The 13,724-nt window shown below is 51.8% G+C and overlaps 3 protein-coding genes across 3 annotated transcripts; 2 read left to right on the top strand and 1 right to left on the bottom strand.

The window, feature by feature from the left end:
* Nucleotides 1–411: 411 nt before the first annotated feature.
* Nucleotides 412–1,877, bottom strand: PFICI_09912 (uncharacterized protein; the record flags this gene model as incomplete). The annotated part of the gene is made up of 3 exons (XM_007838493.1): nucleotides 412–739; nucleotides 793–1,429; nucleotides 1,658–1,877. 3 exons carry the CDS (start codon nucleotides 1,875–1,877, stop codon nucleotides 412–414), a joined length of 1,185 nt encoding a protein of 394 aa, XP_007836684.1.
* Nucleotides 1,878–5,177: 3,300 nt separating this feature from the next.
* Nucleotides 5,178–8,622, top strand: PFICI_09911 (GTPase-activating protein; the record flags this gene model as incomplete). The annotated part of the gene is made up of 2 exons (XM_007838492.1): nucleotides 5,178–5,612; nucleotides 5,668–8,622. 2 exons carry the CDS (start codon nucleotides 5,178–5,180, stop codon nucleotides 8,620–8,622), a joined length of 3,390 nt encoding a protein of 1,129 aa, XP_007836683.1.
* Nucleotides 8,623–9,636: 1,014 nt separating this feature from the next.
* PFICI_09910 (uncharacterized protein) lies at nucleotides 9,637–13,697 on the top strand (the record flags this gene model as incomplete). Its single annotated transcript, XM_007838491.1, has 5 exons — nucleotides 9,637–10,316; nucleotides 10,369–10,467; nucleotides 10,521–11,197; nucleotides 11,377–13,365; nucleotides 13,456–13,697. 5 exons carry the CDS (start codon nucleotides 9,637–9,639, stop codon nucleotides 13,695–13,697), a joined length of 3,687 nt encoding a protein of 1,228 aa, XP_007836682.1.
* Between the last annotated feature and the right edge of the window lie 27 nt (nucleotides 13,698–13,724).

The raw sequence follows: 13,724 nt of genomic DNA, 5'->3' as shown, positions 1-13,724 counted from the left end.
TGCCGATATCCAGAATTAGCAATAAAGTATTCAGTGTGATTGAAAACTTTGTTCTGTGCGCGAAAAGACAACCAACCAGCCTTTCGAGTTCGTAGCCCAAAAGTTACATCAGCCAAAATAACCCCCGAAAAACAAATGCGCTACCAAAAATGCCCCAGGACATCATATGCTCCCCTCTTGCCGCCCCCCATTTCTATTGTACAATTCTTCCGTTGCCACCAAAAAGGCTTCATTCGATCAAGAACAGGCGTCAGGACATTAGTTTTGTTATACAAGTATCGGTTCACGTGAGTCGTGAAAAGAATCCACCCAAGCAAAGATTCATGCTGGTATTGTAAAGAAAAAGAAGAAGAAAAAAAAGTGCTCCATTCATGGAATTTCCGACGATGAAATCAAATGTTTCAAGATGGCTCAAAATCCTTCAAAGTATTTGTCGTACTTTTCGTATAGTTCATCGGTATATGGCTCACGCTTGCCGTCATCTTCTGGGTATACATCAAAACATTGGGCATCTCCGGGAAATCGAACTTGTGGCTGGATTGGTGGTCGAATTTGTCTGTCAAACAATGCCTGCCAGTCGAGGTTCTCAAAGAACGGGTGCTGCTTGACGGCTGACGAACCACCGCTGATATTACCCAAGCGGCGCGAGCGGTCGACTGTGCAGAGCGAACGGATAATATGTTGTGCATGATGTGAGATGGGAGGTTCTGCAGGAAATACCACTGGCTTCTCGACAATCCTAATAATCTATCAGTCGTTTGGCGCAGAAAAGGTGTCAAGTGGACAGCTTACTGCTTATAGATTTCAATCGGATTTTGGTGCCAAAACGGTGGATATCCCGTGAGGAATTCATATATGAGAATACCCAACGCCCACCAGTCAACGGCCGTGGTATGTCCTTTGTTCTGTATCACCTCGGGGGCGAGGTATTCAGGTGTCCCGCAAAGAGTATACGTTTCGACTGGTTTGTCGTTTTTGTATCCTAACCGCTTGGCGAAGCCAAAATCTACCAGTTTGACGTGCCCTTGTGCATCGAGAAGCAGGTTCTCGGGCTTGAGGTCTCGGTATGCCACGCCTCCTTGCTGCTCGTGAAGATATTCTAATACCAGGACAATCTCGGCAGCGTAGAATCGGGCCCATTCCTCGGGGAAGCGCCGGTGTCGTCGCAGGTAGCTGAAGAGCTCGCCACCAGGGACATAGTCCAGTACCATGTACAGTGAATCGCGGTCGGAAAAGGATGCAATCAGCCGTGTGATGAAAGGGTGGCCGGCCACGTCGGCCAGGATCTCGCGCTCGTGCCGCACATGGTCAATCTGCTTCAGCTTGATGACTTCGGTCTTGCGGAGAATCTTGAGGGCAAAGACCTGGGTGTTCTCTTGGTCGTCCGAGGCAGTAGCTGGGCGCACAAGACATACGCGCGCAAAAGTGCCTATTAAGGTTGCAATAAAACGTGCGACTTTTAGCCTTCATTCCAATCTGCAGCAGAAAAGGTAATGTGTACAATAAATAGAGTTGGGAAAAATTGCATTTGCGGCGGCATGTCTACAGCTGCAGGTAGGTGTAATAGTCTTACAGACATGCCGTCTCCCACTGTAGGTGTCCTCGTGTACAATAAAAAAAAAGAGAAGAAGCAGGAAAAGGTAAAGCGATAACTTACCCGTCCCCAGCGTCCGAACCACCTTGAAGTCTTCAGGTTTCAGTTGCGCATGTTGTACAGTCGGTTGACTTGCGTTGTTGTTTGCCTTTACAATTGCTTCAAGCCCCGCATGCTGCTGTTGGCCAGTCGCCCCTCCATTGACGTGTTCCATGTTCACAGCTCCAGCGTCTGTTGTCCCACCGAGTGGTATGGGAGTTGGCCGGGTTGCGACGGCGGCCATGCAGTCGAATGAATGTTGGACAAGGCAGGCAGATATTGGTGTTTGCGATATGTATGTAATGTTTATGTTTGTTATCTGGTCGCAGGCGCTGCTTCGTTCCTGGTTTGGACTGGACTCAATTCCCACTTGCGCCTAGACTTTGGTCCTTCAGCTTCCTTTGTTTACGACGAGTTTCAGACGAAGAGACCCCAGTCCGCCGCAATTTCTATCCAAGTCTTTCGACAATTGTTGTCAGTGGGGTTCGATCGCCCCCTCGTGCGTGGGCGCACTGGTGGTTCCGCGGCGGCTGCGCTGAAGCGGGGGGGCCTTCTGACGACAGACAAACGCTTGTCTCTTTCGCTAGCAACCGGGTTGAAGTCCTGTGATACTGCTACTAGCAGCGGCGCATCAGGGCAGCTAGAGGTCCGATCCAGGAGTGTCAATGTGAAGATGATGAGTTGTACGGTTCAAAAGTGTGTTGTCCAAAAAACTACAAGGTCCAGCGCCAGGATATCGACTGCGGCTCTCGTTATTTGGGAATCGAATCGTCAGTGTCTGGTGTGTCCTTGTCGCAAGCGCCGACTCCCCTGCTTACATGCGATGCAGGGTATGTATATTGGTTGCAGATGAGGTGCGAGGTTGAGCTGAGGTAGACTTGGCTTGATATTGCAAGAAGAAGAATTAGAATAAATTTTCTTTTTTTTTTCTCGCCCTCTTCTTTTTTCTCTCTCTACTTTTCTCAGCTGTCTCCTGATTATCAAAGCGCGTCCGAGGCCACACCCCCTAATTCTGTTTTGTTTCCGACGAAGGGCAGAAAAAAAAAGATTCATGGCAACGAGTCTAGACTAGCATCAATGCGACGGCCGGTTTCCCAACGCTGAGGATCGCGCGGGCCCTAAAGTCGAAAGTGCCGCCGCCCCGGTCTTATCGCTCGTATGACGTTATACGCTGCAGCGCAACGCCGTCAACCTTCCCAAAAAAAATCTCCTGCCATGCCTTATTTTACCCTACTTTGGGTACATGTACCCTGCACACGCGGGCGGCCAGCCGGCTTTTTTGGGTGTGCGGGGAGCCACGCGCTCACTCAATCTCGTTCGGTTACGTTGGCGGAAAGTTCCCTGCACATTGTTCTTATTCTTCTTTGGGGATTGCCTACATGCACCTGAACAGGTACGTACCCACGATGGTTGTTTCGTGCGTATTGACATGATTCAATTTCAAGCCTAGAATGGGTTCAAGAACAATTTGACATCTTCTACCGTGCATCTAGTGGCAAGCCGAGTCCCTTTTTCCATTCTTTCGTCCATGATTAGAAGCAATCCTTGATCAGCAATCACATCTGTTCGTATAGGTATTCCCATCGGCTGTATCTAGCGTGTAGATCGCACTTGAAGTAGTAGTGTATTTGACAGCATCTCGTGCCTTTATTTCGACCCAAGATCCCCTGATGGGTGCATAGTATGTACAATATCCTTCCTCCCCTAAGCATGTGCCTACGGCGGTGAGCGCAGTCTACTGCATACTTATCCATCTGACTAAACAGAGGCCCACTGACGATGTCTGGCCTCTTGTCGGGTTTGTTCTGCTTTCTTGTGTTCGGCATCTGAAAATTTGTACAGACTACATCCTTGTTCCTGCTCCACGAGACGTTGGGATGACCAAAGGCTATTCGGTATTTAGCATTCCAGCAGCCAAGCTAGAATACAATACGAAACTAGTCGTGCGCTGACTGGATTCCTGCTGTGTCTACATGAATTCTTGAAAAATCCCGAGCACTACCCGAATGGGTTTCTTTTCTGCACATTCCTGCCAGCTCGGGTATAAGTAGTTGGATCCCTCTTGACTCGTAGTTTGTCCCGATCGGGTGCCGTGGATATGGCCTAACTAGTATAGCATGACCCAGCTGGCGGAGAATAAAGCCTTGTAATCTCCGGAGTCAGCCTGAGCTTGGCATTTTCGGCCAAGATAGGGGGTCTCTCGAGGCGAGGGCGTTGGTGTGTGGTTTTTCATTCTGCAGTGAGCTATGTGACCTACAGTAGAAACTAGGTTAGTAATGAGGATTGGTCGTAACCCGAACCGTCGCGACCGTGTCACGAGACCTTGACACGTTGATGTTCCGAGCTGAAAGAATAGCCATGTGCCATTTCCGTGTAGCCTGTATGAATGACCACATGTAGGCGTGTGACGGAACTTGTGTTTGGTGGCCGTGTCCAAAAGTTCTGCCGTCATACATTGATCGAATAATGCCTTGCGTGCAGATGCACAAGGTATATGCTTAAGGGTTCTTTCTGGCATGCATCAGACCAGCATACAGAGAGATATACAAACAGCAATATTAAGCACAGAAGATATAGTCGAGTATTTCATGATTGCAGGCAGGTCTAGTAGCTACATGGAGAAATGTAGATAATCATAGTGCATCAAGAAAATGCAATTTGAGAAGAGGAAAAAGAATAAAATTATATAGATAGTGCTCCGTCAACAAGCATGGTTGACAAAGAGGGTGCACGTTTTGTAGTAAAAATGTCTCTGCAGCGTCACCCTTTACTTGTTCGAGTGTGATGATGATCATCCAGTCAGTCATACATGGATTGCCAGTCTATGTGTTGATAAATGACATGGATTAACTTGCCAATCGACACATGCAATGCCATGATTTTGAATGAGGCGGGTACCACAAGTTACTCACTCCGGATTGGGATATAAAAATGTATACTGTATCGCATTGGGTTGGTCAGGTACTATTCATTATAATGTAGTAGTTGCCATATGATGTGCTGCCGGGTTTCGGTGCAGTATTTACTGTGGTACTAGGTATGTTGCACTTGCCTAGGGATGTCATTTACCAGTTATTGTCAAGAGACTTGAGCCTTAACAAGGTAAGTAAGCTAAAGTGGCAGTTCAGCGGCTCTCAACAGGGCCAGCCAACCAGAGTTGCAATTGTGGCTGAAGCTGTCTGGCCGACCCCTGGATCCATTTCTCCTCCTAACGCAGAGGGGCTTCCCGTTTCCTATTGACCACCACTACCTTACCAACCAACTAGCCCCACGGTACAGACTCACTCGTGTGTGCGTGTGTGTGTGTGTGTGAATTGTTCATCTTCAGCTGCGCCGACCACACAATCACTTCATCCCGTCCCAGAAACTTCTCTCCTGATCGCTCGCTACGTCGCCAACCCATCACCAGCACACGTACCTGACGACTGCATACACCACTGTAAGCGGGCGGTCGCCGATGACCGCAGTTGAAACCTTTAGACGACCCCACGACATGCTTTGACCGACGCCCTTGGACTTCTTCCAGGGTTAACCCACTGACATCATGTTCAACCTCTCAAATCTGGTCCAAAAGGCTCAGTCGGCTGCTCAGCAGCTGATTGATCCAATGTCAGGTCTGAATCTCACCAGTTCCGATAGAAATCCTGCCAAGTCGACCCTTTTCCAGCACCAGTTTCGGCTCCCGAGCACACAGACGCCCCTGTACGAGATTGCTGCCGAATTGACCATTCCCCCGTCAAACGTTACCCAGGGCGAAAAGGATAGAGAACGAGGCTGGCACTATGTCGGAAAGCTACACCTGTCGGAAGCCTACATCTGCTTTTCCACGACGCCAACCAGCTTTGTCAGCGGTGCCAGCACAGCGGCGTCGTCAGCCTTTACGGGCCAGACTCATGGCGGTGGTCCCAGCGGTAATGGCTTCACCTTCCCACTCTGTGCCATCCGTCGAGTAGAGCGACTCAACAGCCAAAACTTCCAAGTAGGCCTACACTCTTTGCCAGATTTGCGTGTGCCCAGGCTAACCCCTGCCCCAGTTCGCCCTTGCCATTACGACTTGGAACGGTATCACACAAGAGGAAGCAAAGGAAAAGGACAAGAGTCAACTCAAAGAGCAGCGTATAACGATCCAGCTTGCCGGGAGCCGACAGGCCTGCGAAAGGTTCTGTGATGGGCTCAAGAAGGGATTGCGAGCCGCCGTAGGACACGTGGGTAAACTCAAAAAGGTCGTTTCTGAAAACTATTCTGAATACCTTCTTCGGCCTGAAGGCAAAAAGGGCGACAGCCCGCCAGATGCTGGCCTGGGGATGCTCTTCCGTTATCCGGGAGATCCCAAGAAGCTCAGGGACCGCGCCAAAATGAGGCTCTGGGCTGAATATCTGCGCGACAATGGGAGAAACGCTACACTGATCCGCCAGCCCACCTTCCACAAGCTCATTCGAGTCGGTCTACCAAACCGCCTGAGAGGAGAAATGTGGGAGCTGACGTCCGGTTCCATGTACCTCCGCCTGGAAACGCCGACATTGTATACCGATACCCTCGCCAAGTTCTCTGGAAAGGAGTCTCTAGCGATTGATGAGATTGAGAAAGATCTTAACCGCAGTCTTCCCGAATACCCCGGATTCCAGACCGAGGACGGTATCGGAAGACTACGCCGTGTTCTGACTGCCTACAGTTGGGTCAACCCCGATGTTGGCTACTGCCAGGCTATGAATATTGTGGTAGCCGCGCTTCTGATTTACATGTCCGAGGCCCAGGCCTTTTTCTTGCTCTCCACACTTTGCGACAGGCTGGTTCCAGGATATTATTCCACGACCATGTACGGTACCCTCCTAGATCAAAAAGTGTTCGAGTCTTTGGTCGAAAAGACCATGCCGGTTTTGTGGGAGCACCTTGTCAAGAGTGATGTCCAGCTTTCAGTCGTCTCTCTTCCTTGGTTCCTCTCCTTGTACATCAACTCAATGCCTCTAGTCTTTGCTTTCCGTGTTCTCGACGTCTTCTTCGTCGAAGGCCCCAAGGTCCTTTTCCAGGTTGGCCTCGCCATTCTGCGGATCAACGGCGAAGACTTGCTGGATGCAACCGATGATGGCGCATTCATCTCAGTCTTGAAGGGCTACTTCTCGCGCCTGGATGAGTCAGCGCACCCGAAATCAGAGAACCCCAAGCTGCGGGCAATCAATCGATTCCAGGAACTCATGGTAGTGGCATTTAAAGAATTCTCCGGAATCACCCACAGCAGCATTCAAGATCTCCGGCTCAAGAACAAGGACGCTGTTCTCAATAACATTGAGAACTTTGCCAAGCGAACAGCCATTCGTAACCTCGGCCCCGACAGCAAGCTTCTCAACCCCGAAGAGCTGAGTGCACTATACGACAGATTCTATGGAGTTCTTTACGAGCGACAGCAGCGAGATCGCATCATGCAAGAAGAGAAAATACGCCGTGCCAAGGCTCACAGAGCAAAGCTTTCGGTTTCGGGCGTCTTTGTAGACCAGCAGGATACCGTCGTGGAAAGGGGACGTGTTGGACTAGGCCCAAGCACCAGTTTGATGGACTACGACGCTTTCAGAGAGTTTCTTGCCGCAATGTCCAAATGGGCCGTATCAGATACCCCCAAATCGCCTGTACGCGACCAGTTCCCAGACAAGGACACGAATGCCTATTTTGGCAGCTTCAGAAAGTCCAACAACAATCTACTCTCTCCGTGGGGCGGTGGCCCAGAGCCTGCTGACCACGAGTTCATGCAAAGACTATTCAAACAATGGGATGTGGACTCGAGCTCATCGCTGACCCTGCAGAATGTTGTGACTGGGCTAGCTCAGATCAAGGGAAAGCGGGACATTATGGGAACCATAACGTATTTCTTTGAACTATATGATGATGATGGGGATGGCAAAGTGGATCGTGAAGGGATCCTTCGCATCTCCGAGGCTCTGCTGTTCCTTTCTCGCCGAGGACTCGAAGGTTCGCTCAGTGCGTCCAGTTCGAATCCAGCCTTGAGCACGCTTGTCGAAGCGAATGGACCAGGCAGTCCGCCAATTGGCGGAACTGTCAACGAACGATTCCTTGGCAGTGTAAGTGCTTTCATTCGGAGATGCTTCGAGTATGCAGACCCGGATCACCCCATCAACCAGGATGATATCCCAAAGGAGTCTACGAGCCACGCTGAACCTTCATCCGACGAGGGCCCGACGGCTGACCCAAGTGCCTTTGCCATTGGCGACGATGAGGATGAGGATGAAGATGATGACTTGCTGGCTTTTGATGGACCCAATGACAGCGACGGGGCGAACAAGAAGAAGGCAGTTTTGGAACCAAACCCGCCAGCTATTGGCAAGCCAAGCGACGGCAATGAGCTTCATCGAACTGTATCCAAGGCACAATCGGAAAAGGCAAACGCGGCACTTGACCCTTCGAACCCATTGTACATGACATTACCTACATTCCGCATGGTTGTGCTTGCCGACGAACTGCTTGAACAGTTTTTCGAATCTTCATTCCCAAGCTCGATACACGTCATCGATGGTCTTCCCACCTCTGCCGCACCTGCATCGGCATTGACAACCTTTTCCAGCTTTAGCCGCGCTGCGGCCCCAACACTGCCCATACCCCCGGCCGGCGCCGGTGGCCAGACACGTAGCTTACGAAGCGTATTGGACAACATTGTCACGGATGCCTCACGAGTAGCGGCCGAAGTCCGCCGCCGCATGGAGGAGGCCCAGCGTGAGCTGGAGAAGAATGCTCTGCCTGGTCAACGTGATGAGGATGAGGAGGACGAAGACGACATTCAGGGGATCAGATCTGCCGTTGCAGACCCCGAACGCCGCAGCGTACGATCGACCGATCGGGATCTGTTGGATGGAGCAGACGCCGAAGCCGGAGGCTCCAAAGGTCAAGAGGGTACGCGTCAGACTTTGATCGATACTCAAGAAGCCCCAGCAGGGCAGTCACGTCCAGCTACGCAGGAAGCGATTGTAGAGTTTGAGGGATGAGAAGGTCTTGTATTGACTAGTTATTTTAGAGAAGGATGACGGCGTTTGGGCTTGAATGACCTCATGGGAGAAAGGGAGTTGTTGGCTTCGTACCCTGCTTCCAAGGAAATCGGGAGCCTAGAGGTCGGGATGTTGTACCTCTTGCCAGCTATGGAAATATTGATACAGTACAACCCATCTCGTTGTGATGAGCTTCATCTCAAGTGCCGCGTTCTTTCTTGTATTCACATGTGTGCAGGACGTTGATAGGAGTACAGTATTGGTGAGCTAGCAAGTCCGACGTGTTTTGGGCATCATGTTGCGACCTCATCTCTGCACAGATTGGACAGTCTCGGGGTATTGTTGTTAGGTTCGAGAACATCAATTATTCGACAACTCCCTTGGGGAGAACGGAATGGGTAATATTAGCGGTAAGGAATCCGATACTATTGATCAAAGTTGTCCGAGGGATGGTGGCTGAGACACATTGAGACCAGGGAAATGTGAGCAGATGGATGAAAGTGCACCATTTGCACGAGATGATCGGCCTTCTTTGTTGGAGTCTGCTCTTAATATGTGCTGTCCAACTTGTATATTGACTACATTGCAGGTTATTCACCGACAAGATCTGTCCATGAAACAAGATTGAGGGAGCCCAGTACTTGGTAAAACATGGCATGCAGCCGCATGCTTCTCCTTTTGCTGGATATCGACGCTATTGCAGACTAGAATGATCTTCGCGACCATTCCAGGGATATTTCATGGGAATGAATCAAGGTCCGCCATAGTGCCACTACCGAGCATTCCAAGTCGACCATGGCCTTGGAACGCATCCCTTTGCCGCTTCAATTACAAGGTTGAGAGACGGTATTTATGGTGTCTTCCTCACCCGCGTTTCCTTGGCCGGTCCTCATCATTCACACTCGTTGGAGAAACAGAAGCAACCTGCCTGTTGGACTGTTTAATTGATCACTCATTTCAGCGTTTTTAGATCAGCACTTTTACTGTATCGTGTTGGGCTCCTGTCGCGCCGAGATGGTGTCGTTCTCTACGGCGAGGGCTGCGGTCCTTGTAGGGGCCTGGGCATTCGCAACCCATGTGAATGCTCAGGGTTACTACTTTCAGAATCAAGGCGATAGTTGTGCCGGCGTGGGTTTCCAGTACCTCGGGTGCTACAACGCTCCAGGTGGCGTGGACCCCTTTCAATATACGCCTGGTGTCCCAACCACGAGAGACGGCCAAGGCAATCCTTCACTGTCATACATTCAATTCGACAACAACGACTTTACCAATGCCACAACCAACGGAAACTATTGCAGTCTGTTCTGTAGGGCCCACGGGTACAAGTACACTGGCCTATACAACCAAGGATGTACATGTGGCTCGTCTCTTAGTGACAGCATCAAGTCTCTGACTCCTGCTGCTGACAGCGCCTGTGCCATTGAGTGTTCAGGTGATCCGACTGAGAACTGTGGCACTGCTACTGGTATCAGCATCTACGTGGACACATCTTTCCAGAGGGAGGACAGTCTTGTGCCTGCAAACTTGGCGACCGGCTATCAGAAACTTGGGTGCTTCTACGGTAGCAATGGCGGTCCAACAATTCCTGGCCCCAACTTCTACCAAACGACAGTGGCCACGCCCGACCTATGCTTTGCAAACTGCGCAGACCTCAAGCTTCCATATGCGCGGGTAATCCGAGATGACGCTAATACGTGGGTTCTTCATCTATTCCCTAGCTGACTGAGCATGCTAACCCACTGGCAGTTTCCGTTGCTTCTGCGGTGCCGACTTTGGCTGGGGTGTTCGGGCTTATGACGACAGCACCGATCAACTGTGCCAGTCAAAGTGCTCAGACGGAACAAGGTGAGTTTAACTACACCGATCACATTGTGTCTACCATGGCTAACACGGTATAGCGGCTGTACGGGACAGGATTGCTGTGGTGTGGGCAACAATAACGCTGCGCCGGTATACGCCAATCCTGAGCTCATGGGCTGCCTTGCCCCAGTCATCCCTGGCTTCTACACGGCTGCCGGTTCGACGGTCCCGGCGGGCGCCTATACTTGCTCACCGACTCCTGCTTTTGTCAGCGCGAGGTCCAAGTATACCGTCAGCTATGAAACAGCTCCTTCGCTGACCAAGACGGTTTCCTTTGTGGCAACCGTCACTCCCGCGGCTGGTGCGGCCTTTGTTCCCTATGGCTGCTACGCTGGCGGCGCGTCCATCCTCGAGGCGCCGACATTGGCGGCTCCAGCGTCTCTGCCATCGGGTAGAGTGGCCGTCGACACATGTGTTGAATACTGTAATGCCCAGGGCGCATCGTGGGCCGCACTCCGGGCTCCCACCAATGCCGAGTCGATTTGTATCTGTGGTAGCGACATTGCCAGCAGTGGCCTCGGAAGCATAGAGAGGTTCAGCACTTGTAACAAGCGGTGTAGTGGCGACCAAAGCCATTTCTGTGGCCCCAATGCTTCCGATGCAGGAGGTCTCGTCTATGTCAACACGGCTGTTGCCACGTACACGAATGGTCCCTGGTACACGGGACAGTACAACACTTGGACGGTCACGCCCACCTATGGCTGTACTGGAGGAGGTAAGTTGAAAAAGTTCATAGCTCTAAAGCATGGAATTGATGGTCCCGAGACACGTCATATGTCTCGTGGGCTTGTTTATACAAGATTCCTACGTCAATGGGTCTCTCTGGGATACATTGACACTTTTGGAACGAGGACATGCATTGTCAACCAACACCAGCTAACCATATTGATATAGTCACATCGTCCGCAGGCCCAACGACCTCGGTCTCAAGCACTGCTTCAAGCATTACTAGCTCACCTTCCATCACCTCGAGCGACACTGCTTCCATTACGTCTAGCAGCACTGCGAGCGAATCCATCAGCAGCACTACGAGCGAATCTGCCAGCAGTACTGCGAGTGAATCTGCCAGCAGTACTGCGAGTGGAACTGATAGCAGCACTTTGAGCATTTCGGAGAGCAGCACATCCAGCGGGTCTGCCAGCAGTACCGACACCAACTCTGCAAGTAGCACTGGCAGCAACACTGAAAGCAACTCATCGAGCAGTACAGAGAGCAACACTGCCAGCAATACCGAGAGCAACACTGCTACCAACACTGAAAGCAACTCATCGAGCAGTACTGATACCAATACTGCCAGCAACACTGGTAGCAGCTCGCCTACTAGCACCGAGTCTAACGCCAGTATTACCAGCAGCAGCACCGACTCTGCTTCGACGAGCAGCAATACGGCAGATGCAAGCACCAACACCATCAGCACGAGTTCTCAAGGCTCTGACATCAGCACTGACAGCCAATCCGCAACAAGCTCGGTTACTGATACAAACACGGCGAGCCAGAGCACAACCGCTCAGGGTACCGAATCTAGCAGTGAAGGCCAACCTACAACGACTCCCAACACAGAGACTGGCACTGGAAGCCAGGGCACATCCACTCAAAGCACTGATGCAAACACTAGCAGTCAAAGCGACGTGTCGGGCTCTTCCACGGCCACAACGTCATCGACGGCTTCCACCACGGAAATCTCGGGCCGCCCGACTATCACAGTCACCTCGAGGGTTGTTCGCAGCTTTGCCGCCGTCTTTGACACGGAGCAGGTCCCTGACAAGACGGGCACATATGTCAACCTGACAACGTTTGATCCCGTTACTAATGTCAGTCAAGCTGACAGGAGCTTTGTGGTCCAGTATCTGGGATGCTACCTGTTCGATGGAGTCACCACTCCCTTCACGGAAGATGATTCTCAAAACTTCATTGGAGATGCGACGGCAAGCGGCACAGCTTCTGGATGTGCTGGTGTCTGCGCTGGAGCCAACTTTACTCTGTCGGCCAACAACCAAGGAGACTGCTTCTGCGGAAATGAACTCAAGTCGGCTAATCTCGAACTTGAGCCCGACCGATCCAGCTGCAGCGCATCTTGCCTCGAGAGTGACATTGAGAAGTGTGGTGGAGGTGACAAGCTGACATCGCCGAGTGGTGCCCTGCTGAGCGTCCCGGGCAACTCTTTCTTCAACATCATTGAAGCTGTGGACGCAGCAAAGGCCGTAATTGTCGTCCTGGACGAAAACACCACCACCACTGGTACCGCTTCCGATTCCGCCACTGGTTCTGTGACCAACACGGAAACAACCTCTTCGCCAGCAGTCACTGGACCCGGTAGCATCAGTACCATGGTCAGTGCGACTACTTCAAATGACTCTGCGGGAACTCAAACCAGCACCTCGTCGACTGCGTCGTCCACCAATGGAGTTCCCGGAGTCCAGGACATGCCAGGTCAGACCATCATTGCTGGCATTCTCAACGACGGAGGTGCTGCTCAGGCCCAGGGAAGTGGCACCAATGGTGTCAACGGGGGCTCTGGGTCCGTGGGAGCTGTGTTCCGTGTGCCGACTGGCGGTTTCCTCGGCGGCGAAGACTCCCCCAACCCTGTGTCGTGCAGTGATGCCATTCCCCTGAACCTGACCAGCGGACAGCTGAGCAGCGGCGGCGAGTTCATTGCTGCGGAATCAACCGATGCTTATACCCCCCTGGCCGCCTCGATGATGAGTGCCGCCGTCACGACCACGTTCTCGTCGGTCGACGGAATCTTGCACTGGTTCAACCCGGCCTTTTACCGGGGCGAGGCTGGTTTCTGCCAGGTCGGTTCCGGACAGGTCTATGCCACCTTTACACCGGCTTCGCAGTGGCCTCAGGGCTGTGTTGCCATCTCTCTGGCTCTGTACAGAGGTGAGTTGCTTTTTCCTCGCCCTGCTCTATTCTTCACGTCTCAAATATCCAGGAACTAAGAGAAATTTTGCTGACTCGTGTATATCATAGTTGAACAATGCCAGAATGGTACCCTCGTCGATCCTTCTCTGGCCACCGGTACAGTGACCTCGGGCCCGACAGCCACCAACAGCAACGGCGGCAACGGCAGTGGTCTGGCCACCATGACCAGCCCGATTCCCTTTTCTGAGGGCATTTTCCCAATTGATGCCAGCCCGACCGACGAGGCGTGCGTCAGCACTCCCCTGTCATGGGAGATTGCCCCCGAGCCTACCTTTATCGAGGCCGCCTAGGTTGAGCATCTTCTGTGAATCGGATGA

Source organism: Pestalotiopsis fici, assembly GCF_000516985.1.
Source record: "Pestalotiopsis fici W106-1 unplaced genomic scaffold PFICI_Scf_7, whole genome shotgun sequence".
NCBI classification, from domain to species: Eukaryota; Fungi; Ascomycota; class Sordariomycetes; order Amphisphaeriales; family Sporocadaceae; genus Pestalotiopsis; species Pestalotiopsis fici.
This window is presented reverse-complemented; position numbering and strand designations above follow the sequence as displayed.